The sequence below is a fragment of the Trifolium pratense genome, linkage group LG2 (genome assembly GCF_020283565.1).
Source record: "Trifolium pratense cultivar HEN17-A07 linkage group LG2, ARS_RC_1.1, whole genome shotgun sequence".
Taxonomy (NCBI): Eukaryota; Viridiplantae; Streptophyta; class Magnoliopsida; order Fabales; family Fabaceae; genus Trifolium; species Trifolium pratense.
Genome location: NC_060060.1, coordinates 5,708,549 through 5,727,548, shown reverse-complemented (window position 1 = coordinate 5,727,548; position 19,000 = coordinate 5,708,549). Strand labels below are relative to the sequence as shown.

The following is a 19,000-nucleotide window of genomic DNA, read 5'->3' as shown; positions in this document are numbered from 1 at the left end:
AATATTATAAACGAATTTAATGCTTAAAAGATATAATACACATGTTTCGAGAAAATATTTCTATATTTATATTCTTAACATGTGTCTTAGGTGCACATGTTAACATTTGCATTTTAGAATGAACTAATTAATTCCTTGAGCTAATGTATTTTGGTTGGTTAGTGACGAAATTTACTCACCAAATATATACAACCAAACAAACCTCCAATAAGGCATATCCACATAGTAAAAAGAGAGAGATCTTTGGTTTCAATAAATTGAGACAAAAGTAGCTCAAAAACAGACGTCGTGTTCAGGCAAAATCCATGTGCCCACATGGATGATTGAGAGAGAGATTCACAAAACTGAAAAAAGAAAAAAACAACTTATTTATGTTTCTGTTTATGTTACATTATTATTAAACACAGCCACCATTATATTTATGTCTTCACTCTTCACCAGAAAGATGCAGCACATAGTATTAGCAACAAAAAAACAAAAACTGACCCACCAATGAAAATTTGCTCAAAACAAAAACTTGATTCCAAAGTTTGAAACTTTTAATGCTTCAAACTAGTTTTAGTAGAAAAAAAAAACTAAAGGGTTGTTTTTTTTTTTTGTGAATTTTGTTTTGAAACATTTTGAGTTGAGTTGAGTTGAAAAAATGAAGAAGAGTGAGAGTGGTGGATATGTGAGAGCAGATCAAATAGATCTGAAAAGTTTAGATGAACAATTACAGAGACATCTTAGTAGAGCATGGACTATGGAGAAGAAGAATAAGGAGAAAGAAGATGAAGGTGTTGGTGAAGTTGAAGTTGGAAGATCTTCTTCTAATACTACTTCAAGAAATAGACAAGAATGGGAGATTGATCCTTCAAAACTTATTATCAAAACTGTTATTGCAAGGGGTACTTTTGGTACTGTTCATCGTGGTGTTTATGATGGCATAGATGTTGCTGGTATATTCTTCTTTTAACCACTTTCATGCATTGCATTCTTTCTTTTCTAATTTTGGCATTGCTACTTTTTTTGTTTGTTTTTGTTTTTTAATGATGTATGTATGTATGTTCTTTTATGTAAATGTTTCTAGAAAGACATGCACACTTGTTGTCTGTGTTTATGTTTGTGTTGGAACTTGGAATAGTGACTCGACTCCGGTTCAAAAGTTAACATATACGAAAAAAATGTAAACAAAGAACACACGAGATTTGATTATGGAGTTCGGCCAATTGTGCCTATGTCTCTAACTGCATAGTGGCTGTGGTTTATAGATTATAACTTGTGTTTAATTAAATACTCACTAGCTCGAGTGACCTGTCTACTTATCAGTAAACTATGAGTCATATCCAATCGTTTGTGTGTGTGTTTTAATTAATTTCTTATACCATTTTGTTTAACATCATCACATACATATATGCAAGGGGTGATCTTATTCTTGAAAAGCTCATGTACTTGTTTGTTGGTGTCCCTTTGTCATGAAATGTGTAGTAAGTACATGAGGTGCCAAGCCAATGTAAATGCTAAATTGCTAATATTCCAAGATATACATGTTTGAAGTTGTAGACTTGTACGTTGCGATTCTTGATAGTGCCGAAAATCGTAGTCAAATGAGAGTGAAATTTTTTGATGTTGCTCAAATCTCCATATAGAAAAGTGATTCATGTAGAATTTTATGTAACTAACTCCTATTTGTTAAAGGTCTTAGCTTTATTTGAAAGTTTAACAAAGGATAATGAAGAGTTTAATTTGAATTAAAAATGATTTTTATTGTTAAGTTTTGCAGTTTCCTCAACTTTGTTAAGTACTTGTTATTGTGATTTTACCTTTTTTACAATAAAAAACAACAGTTTCTGTTATTTTGCTGTATTTTATTTCCTCGAGTTCTTTAAAGAACCATTTAGATTGATAAAGTTCGGTTATTTTATCGATTGTGGACCACAATATTGGAACTTTGTAGATCATGATTTCAAAAATCTGTGATTCACAAGATTGTGTGTACTTTGCCTTTTTCTTCTTCTTTCTTTGAAATCACAAGATTCACTTGACTTAACAGTTGTGTCCATGAACTTTTATATTCTTCTCTCCTTTTTTGAACTTTCATGTGTTTTTTATTTCAAAAGAAAAAATAAAAACTTTCATGTGTTTTTTGTTTATTACTGATAGACACCTGATTTATTTTTATTACCATAAGGTGGTATAAGGATTGAAAATAAAAATAAAAGGTAAAATATAAAAAAATTGAAAATAAAATTATTATCTGCTAATTACATGTGATCATGTTGCAATATTATTTCAAGTCTTAAGGTTCATGGAACGCTAAACTCGTTAACTGTGCAACTTATCTTTTCATTTTGGTTATGCAGTTAAGCTTCTTGATTGGGGGGAAGAAGGACATCGGTCAGATGCGGAAATAGCTTCATTGCGAGCGGCTTTTACACAAGAAGTTGCAGTTTGGCACAAGCTTGATCATCCTAATGTAACCAGGGTAATATTTAGTTTTTTTAGAGTTAAATCATGGTAGACAAATCGCGTTTTTAATCGTAAAACGATATATATAAGGGGAAGAGATAAGTTGAAGATATTGTTGAAGATAACCATGTTTTTCCTTAATCTTGCATTGTTGAAGATATTGTGAATAAGCGTATTATGGCTGGTTTATGTCCTTCATTTGCTACTATGAATCTAACATTTATGGCCAAAAATATTGTGTGAAGTTTAGATTGTTCTGCACCGTTGAAATGCTGCTTCTCGCTAGGCGATCCACTTGCTTCGCTAGGTGATAGAAACAGAACAAAACTATAAAAAAAGCTCAGTTAACATGAAAATGAGAGCATAAACACATTAGTTAAATTCAATAACTAATAAGCAACAAATGAAACCATTTAAAGACTAATAGCAATAAAAATGAAAATACTATGAAGAGTTAACGACACCTTCATAGTATTCACGTGATATCATACCATGTGAAATTGCTTGTATTGACTTTTTCTTTAGGTTCAAACATTCATGTTCGAGTTTTGTTATTTGCACTTAATGTCAAAGTCATTTTTGCAGTTTCTTGGTGCAACAATGGGAACATCAGACCTACAGATACAAACGGAAAACGGTCATATAGGCATGCCGAGTAATCTATGTTGTGTTGTCGTAGAGTATTGTCCTGGTGGTGCTTTGAAGTCGTATCTAATTAAAAATCGAAGAAGGAAGCTGGCTTTTAAAGTGGTTGTTCAACTAGCTCTTGACCTTGCAAGAGGGTCCAATCCATATGCCTAATCTATGTCATATAAGTTTTATTAAAATGATAAATTTTCTTTCTATAATCCTAAGAACTTTTCATTTTTTTACTCTATATAGGTTGAGCTATCTCCACATGAAGAAAATTGTCCACAGAGATGTTAAAACAGAAAATATGCTTCTAGACAAGACACGAACGTTGAAAATCGCTGATTTTGGAGTAGCTCGTATCGAAGCTTCAAATCCTCACGACATGACTGGTGAAACTGGAACGCTTGGTTATATGGCTCCTGAGGTACATTCATTTTTTTTCCATCGAAAGTATCTCTCTCTCGTGTGCATTGATATTGTCCTGTGAGGTCATACCTGCGTCGCAGTCGTAGATATTAGAGTCGCGGTCAAATAAGTTGGTGTGGCCTTGATCACAGTTGCGCAGACATAGATGTTGCTTATTTTGGAATCGTTTAGTTTAATTTTGTATAAATATTAAGTGGTTCCTGTTTTGTTTATTAAGTTGCTTCGGATCATCGAGATTTTGTCTATTAAGCTTACCTGAAGAAATATGGCAGGTTCTAAATGGAAGTGCATACAATAGAAAATGCGATGTGTATAGTTTTGGCATATGCTTATGGGAGATATACTGCTGTGACATGCCATATCCTGATCTTAGTTTCTCAGAAGTAACATCAGCTGTTGTACGACAGGTAAATGCAATACATTAAGCGGCTTTAGCATCATAAATTAACACATATTCAGTAGAAATTGGAAACCTACACGAAAAACTATTAGGGTGTATTTATTTCAAGTTATAAAATCACGTTCTCGGGAATGACATTCCTTGGTCCTTGAAATATTATTACCAGGTGTAGTTCATAATTTGTTTGCCAAGTACTTAGTATTGCGAGGACTATTTTATGGCGACACAATCGGCCAAACATGTTTTCATAAGCCTTTATTTATTTTAGAAATGAAAAACAGGAAACAGTGAAAGTAAACGGGCCTTAGGTCTTATTCAAATACAATGATGTCAAAGCTTAGCGTTGATAAATCCAAAATGGCTGTTTTTACTGCAGAATCTAAGGCCAGAGATTCCGCGATGTTGTCCAAGTTCTCTCGCAAATGTGATGAAAAGATGCTGGGATGCTAATCCTGATAAGAGACCTGAGATGGATGAAGTTGTCACCATGTTGGAAGCCATAGACACTTCAAAGGGCGGAGGTATGATCCCTCTTGATCAGCCACAAAGTTGTTTATGTTTCCGCAGGTATAGAGGACCTTGAAAGATTTTTCACTATCAAGGGAAATCCATTCTCTACCTCAAGGACTAAAATGTCTATTTACTCAGAGATGTTCGTTACACGATATTCTGGAAAATCAGTTTGTATTTTATTTCATTGGAGGAAGAATAGAGAAGAAAAGAAGACATAAAAAAAGAGATGAAAAGCATAGTTAATGAAGAGCTCTACAATTACTTTGTTAGGCTATAATTTTTGTAAAGCTAATTTGTACTCCTCATTTTCATTCCAACCATTTTTATAATATGTTTCTCTATGTAAGATGTAGCACTTGATAGTAGTAGCATGGATTGTACCAACACTAATATCAAGGTCCTCATGGTTCCATTTGATGTGATCTATATTTTATGAGTATGAATCGAACTCGATATTCCAGAGTTTACAACACTCACACACATTGCACACCAACTAAAATACATGACCTATAATATAACATTTGAAATAAGTATACAATTTGACACTTAGTCTTTGCAACGTTTGTACAGTCTTCCTCTCAAGTTAGTTTTTAAATTGAGATAGGCCTAACTCCAAATTTCGTGTATACGGTAAAAATAGATGCAAAATTTGTTAAATGATATCTTCAACTTATTTGCTACCTCTGCAAATAAAGATCATTTTGGTAGAAGCTGGTTGAAGCTACTAACCTTAGGGGATGTTGAAAATGGTATAAATATAAGCAAAGGGAAAAGCTTCACCTAATATTTGAAATTAAAGGGTAGAAAGGTATTTGCATATTTACATAAAGATTTGTATATTCTTGCACAAGAGATTGAACTTGAATGGTGCATATCCACCACCATATGAGGATGCTTTTCTTTTCATTTTAATATTTCTGAAAGTGAACCTTTAATATGCATGCATATAACAGCAAACATGTTTGTGTGCTCTTTGTAATATTGAGGAAGAGGACAACTTACATGTGCTCTTCAACAGGTTGGAGTATGACTTCTTTTTTTCAGGTTGTTTCTTATGTCATTAATAATGAAAATGATGCTTCAACAGTAGTATTTCAAATGCTACGTCAATTAAGTGCCGCAAGAAGTCCAAGTGCTTCACCAATATGCATTTCACTCTTGAAAACCATTCAGTCTTAGCTAAAATAAAAGCACCCTGATCATCTCTAATACATATGTCAATGCCAACTTTATTATTATGAGACGGAAAAGAAGCATCGACATTACATTTGACATGTCCAGCTGGCGGTTTTCGCCAAGTACAAGTTGCATCAGGTTGTTGGTTTGAAGCTGGTGGAGCAGCAACATTTCGGACTGCGTTCCATTCTTGCAACATATTATTAGCACGAGAGAAAACAAAACTCTGAGCATCAGTAATATTATTCCAAATTTGATTGTTTCTTTGCATCCAAATACTTCATGAGCTTAACTTAGGCCATGTGGAATTCGACTTGGATTCGAAAAGAGTGATTGATAGTTTTCATTCCTCAAAATGCGACTTCACAGAGTTTCGGGTGATTGTTGAGCATTGTAAATCCATTTTTTCCAACTATTATAGAAACTCAAGTGTAGAGTTTGTGCGAAGACAGGCAAATGAGGTTGCCCATAAACATGATGCTATAGTATAAGCACCTTTTCGTCAAAAAAAAAAAAAAAACAGCAAACATAAACTAACTACTCTTACATTAGAGCTAAAGTACCTTTGCGGATAACTGCAATCAAATACAATTGATTTAATCGCGGTCATGTTGTGGAGACATAAAAAATACCGTCATGCTAATGGCCACAATGACAATCAACTCAAGGAGAAAGGATCCTCTCAATTTTTTTCTCTCAATTTTCCTCAATTTTTACATCTCAACCATCAATCAACTTTAGTCTATTTCTTTTAGATTTAAATATTGTTTTATATTTACAATCCAATGATCCAAATACCAACATTATTTCCTCAATTTTTTTTCAACTTGAGACAATCCTTTCTCCAACTCAAGGACTGCTTTTTTTTTAACAGTACTGTTAGAATTTTGATCATGCGCTTACTTGGTAATGAGCTATGTTGCACAGTATACTAACAGAACTAGGTGCAAGTACATACAATCTGGTATGTATCCAAAAATACTCGCATGTACTAAAATGAAGTACTCGATTTTTTATTTTAAAAATAATTTTCGGTACTCAGTAATACATACTGAGTACCGACGATATATCAGATATGAGTATGGATATGGCATAAATTTTAGACTAGCCATGTTTCAGTAATGAGTGAAATAGTTATTTTCTTAGGTAATCTAAGTAGACAATAAACAAACAACATATATATTCTATCTTCTCATATGAATAGGTCCAGTACATGCATGACCTACATACAATTTCCTCATACAACAGTCATAACTCATAATTTCAATGACGAATTGATTGAATAAAAGCTACAAGCCGTTTTCAATTCAGTTTTATAAAAACAGAATATATCTCAAGCTGTTTAACTCAATGCTAGATTCTGATAACAATCGTGGTTTCTCCAATAGCCTTGAAAGTTGAAGCAAGTGTCGATGGACACTCGTGCACGGTATTTAATAGCATGAGAACATAGAGATCGTTAACCGGCAATCTTGTAACTTGGATTCACCAAATTATCTAAACCGGAAACAACTTGAATAGATTCTATGACATCACCAACCTTAAGGTCTGCTAAGAAATCTTCATTTTGAGTTACATAGCCAAAAACTGCATATCTACCATCCAATATATTGGCATTGCTCGGAGTTAGCTCACTTTCTTTCAATAGCCAAAATACTTGGCTAGAACCGGAGTTGTCCTCAAATTCCTAATCAACAACATAAAAGGAGTAAATTAAGGGTATATTTACTCACATAATCTGTAATCAACAGGCTTTAAAAAGAAAGAAAGGTGATTAGGATTCTTAAAGAATGACTATGTCAAAGAATAGATTCTTACATCTCTTGCCATTGCCATTGTTCCAAACGCATTAAACGGAAGCTTTGTTTGAGCCTTGTATAGACCAAGCTCCTTTCCAAATAGGTTATTGTCAACAAACAAGAAACAAGGTTTGAAAATGTAAAATAAAGTGACACTTCATGCAAGAAACTTATAGCAGTGTAACACTTATTTCTTCTGATCATACATTGATTGAAGATATAGACCTCAATAGGTAAGAAAAAGATTGGTAAAAAATGAAATTTCTTGGAGCAAATAAGAATTCTTCTAAAAGATATCAACTTATAAGTCTTAGGCTATGTGCTCTTTTCATGGTGTATATACATATGAATTTAATTAGTATGCACTGTCAATGTAAAAAAGTTTTAAACATGCATCTAATCATATCTTACCATTATGTCAATATGTTAGATTAATTCCTACAATATCTACATTTTGAAAAGAGCACATAGTGTAAAACTTTTTTACATTGACAATAATTCTCTAGATGTGATATCTTACCATTCTCATAATTCACTGACTCACATACACTTAGCTCACTGTTGGCACAGCTAAATGCAAATATACGAAAATATGTATTTCTCTAGAGTGATAAACAATGAGGATTACCTCTAGAGTTTCACCATAAACAGGTGCCTTTTCTCCTTCTACCATAAGTTCTAATGGTATAGTCCTTGTTTTCTCTGTACTTGGATCAATAAAACCTTCAGCAGGACCTTCAGGGTCACCAGTTTGGACAACAAATCCATCCGCTGCATAAAAAAGATGAAAACAAAACAACTATTTTAGTGAAATGTATATAACTAGAGAACCTATTTTGGATATCCATATAAAAAATTACATATTTCAATAATGGTACAAGATAATGCAGTTTCGATCACAAAGAAATGGAGTATTAATTATCTAGGGCCTGTTTGTATTGACTTATCTACTGGCATAAGCACTTGTGAGACCATTTGAGAGAGTTTAGGGAAACAACTTATAACATCTCTGTAAGTTTTTAGCTTATTTCCAAGGTATCTAGTATAGCTTTTGTGAAAACAGTTTGATTTATTTTATCTTTTGTTATAAAAATTAGCTTATACATAAGCACTTATATGATAAGCCCTTATGCTATAAACACTTAATTAAGTTGTTTATCGAAACAACACAAATTTATTCCAAAATATAGTTGTAGAAGATCTAAAACATTCTTTACCAAACCATCTACAACTATAAGATAAATCAGGAGTAAAAAAAAAAAACACATCTACTAAATATCGAATTTATTACCTCTCTGAATCTCCATGCCATCATAAAAGTGTCTTTCTACCAAGTCAACGAAATTTCCAGCAGTTACAGGGGCATTATAACCATCAAGAACTATGTGGAAAACACATTCCTCCAAGTTTGGATTGTCTTTAATCTTGACCTTCATATCTACAGCTGCTCTCCCCTTCAATAAAGGCAAGTTTCGGTATTCCTCAGGCACTTCATATGGAAATCCATCAACCATGTCTTCTTCAATACTGCAGAAATGCAATGCCCCAGGAACATCTCAGCTGCAGTCAATCAAAGGTTATATATGAGAAAAATCTTTCTCAGAAAGATTAATTCCTCAATCTTCTATTGTTAGAAGGAGGATTGTTGTTTTTGTCGGTTCGTTAAACCAGTGATCCAGAGGCCACAAACAGACCATGTTGTCAAAATGAATGTTTTTCATCGGCTGATTTACTAAATGTTATCACTTGCCGCATAGTTAGTCTGACATTATGATTTTCGGCCCAGTTGGTTGTGATAACCATAACAAATCAACTGGTGATCCACCAATTGGACCAATGGCCTAGCCAGTTGACTAGGTAGATGTTTAGTCAAGGTTTAGTGACTTGGTCTGATAAATTTATCTTTATGCTGACGCCTATAGTACAATTAATGATTGCGGTAACATTGATAGATTAGAATAGTACAAAACCGTCTCTTATTTCCTCGAGAGAAAAAACCATCTTATTCTCAGTGAGAACATCAATGGAAAGATAGGGTCTTTATACAGTTTATGTAAGTGATTTAGTAATCAAGAGATACTCACCCTCCAACATATTGAAGAAGTTCTTTCTGTTTTGGTCCAACAGCGACTCGATTCCTATCTTGTAGTATCAGTTCAAACTCATCAATACCAGCTTCCAGCTTATTAAGCAATTCGACTCCATGTTCTTTCTTTGATTCAGCTAAACCAGATTCAATTAAAGTCCTCCCTTGCTTGAGAGCTCGAGATGCCTGTCTCAAATTCTGCATCGCATGTAAAATAACTCAGTTTCAAACCTTATGAAGGGAGGAAAATTAAGAAAAAAGATCATATACAATCTGCATGGGAAATGTTTGTGGCACTAATAATCATTTTACAATTGTCTATGAAGGAACTTGAACTCTGTCCCTTAAGGTTACAATTGTCTATGGATGCATTGAAAATCTAAAACCTCCAGGTAACAGAATAAGAGTCTTACTCTTTCGACAGAGTCGAGTGCCTTGGTTCCAGAAATTTTGAGAGACTCTGTAATATCTTCAAGTGGTTTTTGAACTTCTCTAATCGCCTTATTGTCAATAGGAAGAGCATATCTCAACAATGCCCCAGGGTCTTTAATTGGCGGTCCAGATATCAATACAGATAGATCAGATAACACAGAGTTAGCTGCATGTGCATTGTTCGGCTGCCCCAATGTAGGAACTCCCGTTATTAACCCAACTGCAAGTGCTATAGATATCGCACATTGCTTGAAACAAAATGACTTTTCTTTCTGCACCAAAATTTAACACAATTAGCTTCATGACTCGAATCATATGTAGCAGTAATCTAATCTCAAGCCTCATATAAACATAAGAAAACAAGGTAAAGAATAACAATCAAGTAGATGAAATGCTTCTAATTAAAATGAAAAGAAAAAACAACAAATGTGTAAAATTTACTAAATTGGCAGTAATGGTCATTTTACGACTATTTCCAAGGAGAGTTGAATTCGTTCTCTTAAAGTTACAAAGTAAACTCTTATTACTGAGTTGAGCTAACATATCATCGACACTTAACAACTTAGAAAAACACAATGCGACCTATGGAGCACAGACACTCTCCGGATTAGGCGTACTCCAGTGTCGAACATGCATTGGTGTCAAACACCAAGACATATTACATTGAATAATGTCATTTTTCTCAAATTATTATCACTGTCGGACACACGTCAATGTCCATATCTATGCTTCACAGAAAGCAACTATTCAGTATTTATTACAATTACTATTGGAGATTGAGCAACTAATCAATAATCATAATTCATAAGGGCAAAAAAAGTCATTAGTAGTTTCTTATTAGTTTGCTTACAAATACTTACAATGCTTTCAAATCTAGGCTGGAATAAACTAATTGTGCATGAACATTAAATTGAAATGAAGAAAAAAAAAACATTAAAAATACAAAATTTCATCTTCCAAACATCCATTATGAACAAGATAAAGACATTAAACAAAATTTCATCTTCATAATTACATGTTATAAAAATTCAGAAATACAAAATCAAATTTGTTCATAAAAACAACATCTTTCACTTACACAATCTATATACCAATGAAATAACATGTGTTACATTAAAAAAGAACAAATTTTTAAGAAACTTACATGTTTGTGATCAAATTGAGAATGATGGGTTGGTGGTGGTTGGTAAGAGCAACGAGTAGTGAAACTTCGAAGTCCAACATTGGTATGAGAAAATGGATTTTTAAGACGTTTAGAGTGATTATTGGAGTGAAACAAAATGGGGGTAGTGGCAAAGTTGGAACAGTAGTGACAAGAGATGATGGATGATGCCATTGAAATCAGAGAACAAATCTCAAGTGACAATTAGAAGAAAGAGACAGACAGTGGAAGTGTAAGTTACAACATGGAATAGATAGATAGATAAGGTTTTGAGCAAAGTTGAGGTTTATGTGTTTGTTTTGTAAAAGAGGACATAATAATAACATTGGTGGGAATGTCTTCATCCATTCATCTTGATACTCTAGATAAGATAACATAACATTGGGACCACTTAATAATGTATACTGGTAAACTACTAAATTCGTCTCTAACTTTGTAACCGCTCTCAAATAATCTAAAATATCATGAATATTTTAAAAATGTCTTTGACTTTGTCAAATTTTACGAATATTAGTTCTTAAAATACGTTAAGAACTATCAACCGTTAGTTGGTCAATTACATCGAGTGAGGCCGAATAAATAAAGTTAGAAACCAAATTGTGAGTAAGTTGTTAAAATATATAAACGAATTTGATTGTTTACTCAATTTGTCTATGTATCAATTGTTTACTCAATGGTTACTTCCAGAAATGTTATTAATCATGTATGATTTGCTACACAACCATCATAAGCAAGTGTTTCCACACTAAGTGGTCCTGACATCTTGATATCTTGTGTTTGATGCAAAAACATTTGGATTCTGTGCATTCCGTGCTATTCGATCAAGATTGAACGGTAAAAATCATAATTTAATTTTATAATAACTCAAAACATAGAATTTAAATTACAACTTCATCTGATTTTTGTATATATATAGTCAAGCCAAATAAAGTTAACTACTCCATGTAGATATACATGACTAGTGACGGAAGCTTGTTCTGTTCATCATCATGATAAACTCCTCTGGATCAACCTCTCGATCATCTGCATGTTGTAAAACCGAAAATGTTGCGTTAAAAATATCTCACAAACATAGGAAGAAATTACAAAGAATTAAACATGTATCATTGCAAAAAATATGAGAAAATCAGAATTAGTTATTAAATCTACAGTTAAAAACAATACAAAGTTTTATATTGCTCCCTTAACACATTTCATAACTCAGTTTTCTGCCATTCATTATTAGTGTAAATCCTTAAATTAAATGGAGGAAAGGAACCAATAAAAAGATATCATTTCAAATAAACAAGAGCCAGAAGGCAAAAAAGAAACACTATTTCCCACACAACGACTCTGCTATAAAAAAACTAATTATGGAAAAGAAACTTCAAGCACATGAAACTAAAACAACATCAGTGTGCATAGTTTATTTTCAATTCAGAAAACCACACATTCGAAGCTCAGAGTAATGATACTATTTTCATATACAGACAACACAAAGTCGGCATAACCTAAGCACAAATATCTCCACCCAGTTCACCATAGAATGCAATTAATACAAATACACTGTGAGAGATGTAAAAGTTTTACTGAAAAATTAGACAGTTAGAGAGGATATAACTGCGATAACTTACGATTTTGGTCTGCTTCATCAACCATCTCCTGAATCTCTCTATCAGTAAAATTTTCACCGAGCTCTTTTGCAATGCGCTTGATGTCTGTTGTAGATATCTTACCCTGCAAATGACCACAGATATGCAATGAGAATCAAGAAAAAGCAGTTTAATGATGTATAGCAGTGAAGATCTTCACATTTTTGTCTTGATCAATAATATGGAAAGCTTTCATGAGCTCCTCTTTAGTGTCCCTTTCTCCTATTTTGGCTGTCATCATGTGCTCAAATTCATCATAGTCGATCGCTCCACTCCCATCCTTGTCCACATCTGCTATCATTTGCTCAATTTGCTGAAACACCACGGTGGATTATCTATTAGAGAAATGCATATAGAACTCTAACAAAGAATGACATCACAAAATCCCAACAATGTTGTACATAATTCATTGCTATTTTACGATCACATTTCAGTAACCACTGAATCCCTATATCTGAATAAATAGAGAAGAACCACAGCTAAATGTTAAAACAATAAAAGAGGAAGGGTAGGGGAAGTTAAGCTTCAATTATGACACACACACATGGAGAGAGAGAGAGAGAGAGAGAGAGAGAGAGAGAGAGAGAGAGAGAGAATTGGCTCAGTTTATCGTGATATTTACTAAGAGACTGGGAATTATTTTCCTTGGCAAGTTGGCAACAATCAATGACAGAAATAATTTTAACTTGCAAACTCTGCTCAATCGTAAGAAAATTGAATGAAAGTACTTGGATATTATATATATAATATACCTCTTCCGTCATCTCAAATCCAAGGGCCCTGCAAAGATAAGATATATGTTATGTAAACACCATAGCCAATTAATTAATATGACAAACATTTTTAACGTATGAATAACAACAATACCTCATGGCAACATTCAACTCCTTAGCATCAATAGTACCTAAGAATCATCAAAATATTAGCATAAAGGGGAAATAAAATATTTGACTACATTGCACTTTTGATGGTAAAGTGTATTTATAAAACCTGAGCCATCAGTATCAAATAACTCAAAAGCTTCCTTGATCTCCTGTCTCTTCTGTGGTGTCAAATGATGTCGTGCTCTTTGTTTATTGTTGAACCTCCTCGACTCCCCTTTAAGTATAGATGACTGATAAGGAAATTGCACGTCAAAAGAGAGTCAATAATTGTTTCATGAATTTTTGTTCTCGACCATTTATGTGATACAATCAAAATAAAGGGAACACAGTCATTTATATATTGAAAAGAAGTAATAATTTGCAAAATTTAATAATGAAAAAAAGAATTAAAAAATAAAAAGTGCAACAGGAAATACAAGCAAAAAGAAACTCAGCGAGGTAAGACAATAGATTAGATTAAAAATGTTGATAGAGAATATCGTAGAAAATCAAGTGAATCAAGTAGTAGATAAGATTAACAGTTAGTTAGCAAATTGGAAAGGGAAATGTTGAGCTGAAGGAACGATTAGAGAAAAAGGGATCAAGATCATACCATTGTTGTTTGAACAAGGGCACCAATTCACGACCACAATTGTCAACAAAATTAAACCTACAAAAACACAGTACCTTATCAGTTTCAAGAAATAACATAGTAGGAAGAGAAGATATTGATAAATTACAACTTTCTTTTCAATAAAGGCATAATCAAATCAAACATCTCAACATCATTAGCCACTCCTAAAACTTACGGTGAAGATGAATCTATACTAGTGATATCAGATCCTGATTTTTGCCGAAAGCATCGTGACTTATGTATAGATGATATTTGAAGTGTCAGCTGATATTATTTATAAAGTACACTTGAAGTGTGTATACAAATGCAATATATAGAGTTAATTGCATGACTCCCAGAAAAAGATTTCACAATTGACATACAACAAACTTGACAACTTGTGCCACTGAGTTCTTGAGATTAAACAATGCATGCATTGCATATATCAGCAAGAAAGATCAAGTAGTAAGAAGCTAAAACAAATGGCAACAAATGAGATAATAGTTTTTCAATAAACACGATATTATGAGAATTGAAAGTGGAGAAACTAGCACACAGAACTCAAACTGTGTTCACTCTTAGAGAATCAGAATCTGATATCACTAGTACAATATTTTCGCGTGAAAGGATTCATTTCCCGTTTTATTAATATCATGTCCACAAGAATGGGTTCTAAAACACAACATAGTACTGCAAATGTAACTACATAACATTAAACTCTCATTTGCTCGATTGATAATAACAAAAAGCTGAGTTTCTGAATCTAAATTCAATAAAGCAGTATCAGCATTGTTAAGTCGCTAAACTATTAAAGATCACCAAATGTTTAAGGGCTACAACAATCACTTAAGAGCCATTGAGTAGTGCATGAAAAATGAGTAGCAAAAAACATTGAAAAGTTGCTAAAATCCCACATGAAGTTGTTTGTGCTGAATTGCTAATTTCACATAACCCTAAATTTGGAAGTATATTTCTGATCATCTACATATATATCAGCAAAATCAAAACACAGAATATGTTTAATTGAATATACAATGGCCTGTTTAAATTGGCTTCTTTGAGTTTATCTACTGCATAAGTTTTGTGAGACTGTTTGGGAGAACTTACGAAAACAACTTATGACATGTTCATAAGCTTTTCTAGCTTATTTTCATGAGTCTTCAAGATAGCTTATAAAGATAGTTCATAGCTTATATGAAAAAAACTCCAATTTATTATCTTTTGTTATAGAAATAGCTTATGCAAAAGAGCTTATCATGATAAGCGCACTTAATTATGCTATAAGCTGCAAATAAAGTTAAGTAGTTTATCCAAACAGGGCCAAAATCAAATTTCATAGATGCAAATTACCAAAAGCATTCAAATGTAATACAAGAACAATCACAAGGAACAAAAAAAGACCAAAAATCACAACACACATACACATTAACAAGAAAATTCTGAAACAAAGAATCACACATGATAGCATTCAAATCATAGATCGAATAAGCGAGTTAACAGTCCAAGCAATAAAATCATAGATGATATCAATCGAAAATTAAAGCAGAAGGAAATATTAGAAGGTTACCGGAGATAAAGGTTGCGTCGCCGGAGATAATGGTTGCTTCGCCGGAGAGAATGAATTCGCTTTCGATCTTTTTTGATAGAAACACTTTCGATCAAATTTATTATCACGATTTGTAAAAAGGGCAAATTAAGCGATTATCAAGATAATCAATTTATTGCGTCAAAAAAAAAAAGATAATCAATTTATTGGGGGTATTTGTTATAGATTTTTTCAAAATAGATTCCTGTAATGTTACATAATTTCGAGTAAAAAAAATTTATAAAGAATTTTTTTATAAAAGTTTCAAATAAAAATTTGGTTTGAATAGTTATTCTTAAAATGTTATTTTAGGTATTTGATCATTTTGTTGAAATTTTTTTCGGATATCAAAATTTCGAAAAATCATTTAATTTTGAAGCTATTTCAAATAGATTTTCATAAAAATCATTTTTGAAATACAACATTTTCAAAAAATTGTAATTTTGACTATGTTTTGAACTTCAATAATGTGTGTTTATGTTATATGATGTCAAAATTAGTGTTTCAATTTAGAAAAAACGAATAAAAAAAAAAACTTGTAATATTTTGAAAATCGGTTTTAGAAAATCTATTTTCAAAAATACAAAGGAAAATCCATTTTTTTTAAAGCTGAAACAAATAGGCCCATTATCTTTTTTGACATAACAAGGGCAAATTGGTAAAAAGAAAAAATATTTTAAGAAAAAATATTTTTAAAAATTGTAACAATCAATTTAGTCGGTTACGTTTAAAAAGTATTAATTTGGTCTTCTACTCATTTTCATCACTTGCATTAGTTTTTCTTTTTCGTTAGTTTTGTCACTAATACTATTTCAACTATACATGTGTCAACGTGTCTGTCCCTATACACAAATTGTCTACCATATGTGACAAAACTGATGGAAATGATTAACTAATGGCAAACGGTAGAAAAGTAAGAGATGAAATTATTATTTTTTAAATGTAAGGATCAAATTAAAATATAAAATAAACGTAAGAGATTAAATGTATAGTTAACCCAAATATATTATGTGTATAACTGTGTAAGTAGGTAAATTCTAATATTTACATTATTCACGGTGGTAGTGGACCACATGAATAAAAGTGTTTAAAATATTAACGATGATAAATGTCATATCTTTTTAGAGAATAATGAATCTTCTCCATACACATGAGTCAGAAATCAAACCCTTGAACTCCTACACTTGGACCAATTCATTGTTGGCTAGTTCAAATATCTTTTAGTTGATTTCAATATTTGAAAGATTAAATTAATAAAAGATTTATATAATTTAGAAAAGAAATTGACTTATTTAAAAAATTAAGTGAAGATTAAACAATTGAATTGGTTACCAAATTGGAAAGACAATTGTTGAGACGAATGAAAGTTTAGAGAAGAGGGAATCATGCATACCATCCTTGTTTGAGGTAGAGCACCAAATGATCACAATCACCATTGAAATTTGGAATGGTCCCAAAATATTTCTTCTCTCACTAGGCTTCGAAATAAGCTTATAATATAAGAGATAACTGGAACTCCAACTTTAAGTCTCAACATTTGGAAGCCCCGGCGTAGAAATCGTGTTCAAAATGTGCAGATTGAATGAAAAATGTACGACTTTTTTAATCTTAGTTAGCCAAATGAATCAGGATAAAAAAATGTAAATTTTTTCGTAAAATAAAACACTAAGAAAATGTATGATTTGATGATTTGTTAGATTTCTAATTATCGATGTTTAATTGTTTAAATTGTGCAATGAAAATTGATGGTGCTTAATTGTCGTAAGAAATTTTTTCTATGAAAATTGATGTTGCTTAACACTTTGTGAACATAATTTAAATCACAATTGGTGTAGTTGTCATAGTGGTTGAAATGCTGTATTGCAATGAAGGGTTGCGGGTTCGAATCCTACTCAAGACAAAATTTAATTTTTTTTAATAAAAAACTGCAAGATAAAAGTGGAGGGAAAACAAATTAGGTTTAGGGAAAACAAATTATTTTTTTCCTTTTCTTTTTTCCCTTTCTTGAGTGTTAGATTTAACCCCTTGATTGTGTTCGAAGGTGTCAACTTAGTTGAGATATTTAAATTTCTCTCTAAAAAAACCTATATCTATAAGGAGATATAATATTAAGATCCGTTGGGGAAAATCCACCCAACAAAATCATGGTCAAGTTGGCTGGCTGTGGAGGGATTCTTAGAAATTCCCATGTGCAATGGAATTGTGGCTTTTCCAGAAACTTGGAAAAAGGTGTCATCCGCATATAGGAGAGCTATGTGGAGTTTTCGACGGTCTCCGCATGAAAGGGGCAACACAAAGTTAATGGTTCATGTAGACTCTCAAGTTGTTGTTCAGACTATAAATAACACAAAGAATGGTTGTGTTATAGGGTGGAGGCTTATTAAGGAAATTCGTCAGATGCTAGCTTTGGAGTGGAAGAACAAAGTGTGTCATTATCACGAGGCAAATGCTTGTGATGATGCTCTTGTCAACATGGGTTGTGAGCATGGGCCTGGGCTTCAAATTTATGACAAGTGCCCTATTATATACATGTACTCATACACGAAAATTTAAAATTTAACTCCCTTGAAACAATTAAATAGGTTACTATACTCAACAAAACCTTATGGTACCATGAACAATATATATATATATATATATATATATATATATATATATATATATATATGGGGGCTGCTAATTTAGACCCAGTTGGGTCTAAATTAGCAAGGTGCACCTTTTGAGTTGGACAAAAATACCCTTTCTTTTTAAAAAAAAAAAAAAAAAAAACATATTGGAGCTGATCCAGTGTCGCGCGCCTACCGCAGGACCACCGTTACAGACCGTTGATTTCCATCAGACGGCCAAGAGATGATCTCATCATGGCTGTCAGATCAATCAGACAGTCCAGATCATCCATCTCCATGATAAGCCAGCGCGTGCACCACACTAGATCTGCGCCTGGAGAGAGAAAATTTCATTTTAAAAAAGCAGGACACGTGTCAACTGCTGGGTGGTTGGCGTGTTTTTTTTTTCATTTAATACTTTAAACTCAATTATTTCGTTGTAAATTAATTTTTTATTTTTTTATTTTTATACCAAAATTCATAATTTTTTTTTGTTTACAAATAGAGACTTGGTTCGTTTGATTTGGACACAAAAAAAAAAACTCAATTTTTCACTACCTTTAATTATCTTTATATAATACTGTGAAACCATTTAGCTGGTAGAATGGTTTCACAGTATAACTCTCT

At 32.5% G+C, this 19,000-nt stretch overlaps 3 protein-coding genes across 3 annotated transcripts; 1 reads left to right on the top strand and 2 right to left on the bottom strand.

Annotated features, from left to right (window-relative positions):
• Positions 1 to 214: 214 nt before the first annotated feature.
• Positions 215 to 4,842, top strand: LOC123906554 (serine/threonine-protein kinase STY13). Its single transcript, XM_045956486.1, has 6 exons — positions 215 to 938; positions 2,343 to 2,464; positions 3,034 to 3,230; positions 3,331 to 3,505; positions 3,780 to 3,914; positions 4,284 to 4,842. Exons 1-6 carry the CDS (start codon positions 644 to 646, stop codon positions 4,488 to 4,490), a joined length of 1,131 nt encoding a protein of 376 aa, XP_045812442.1. The 5' UTR covers positions 215 to 643; the 3' UTR covers positions 4,491 to 4,842.
• A 1,910-nt stretch (positions 4,843 to 6,752) lies between these two features.
• On the bottom strand, positions 6,753 to 11,433 carry LOC123906553 (peptidyl-prolyl cis-trans isomerase CYP38, chloroplastic). Its single transcript, XM_045956485.1, has 7 exons — positions 11,058 to 11,433; positions 9,895 to 10,185; positions 9,480 to 9,679; positions 8,687 to 8,922; positions 8,024 to 8,166; positions 7,415 to 7,486; positions 6,753 to 7,283 (listed from the first exon to the last, which is right to left on the bottom strand). The coding sequence occupies exons 1-7, from the start codon at positions 11,247 to 11,249 to the stop codon at positions 7,056 to 7,058; spliced, it is 1,362 nt and encodes a 453-aa protein (XP_045812441.1). The 5' UTR covers positions 11,250 to 11,433; the 3' UTR covers positions 6,753 to 7,055.
• Positions 11,434 to 11,902: 469 nt separating this feature from the next.
• LOC123906552 (caltractin-like) lies at positions 11,903 to 15,885 on the bottom strand. Its single transcript, XM_045956484.1, has 8 exons — positions 15,750 to 15,885; positions 14,183 to 14,239; positions 13,697 to 13,820; positions 13,574 to 13,610; positions 13,459 to 13,486; positions 12,867 to 13,019; positions 12,689 to 12,791; positions 11,903 to 12,098 (listed from the first exon to the last, which is right to left on the bottom strand). Exons 2-8 carry the CDS (start codon positions 14,183 to 14,185, stop codon positions 12,034 to 12,036), a joined length of 513 nt encoding a protein of 170 aa, XP_045812440.1. The 5' UTR covers positions 14,186 to 14,239; positions 15,750 to 15,885; the 3' UTR covers positions 11,903 to 12,033.
• Between the last annotated feature and the right edge of the window lie 3,115 nt (positions 15,886 to 19,000).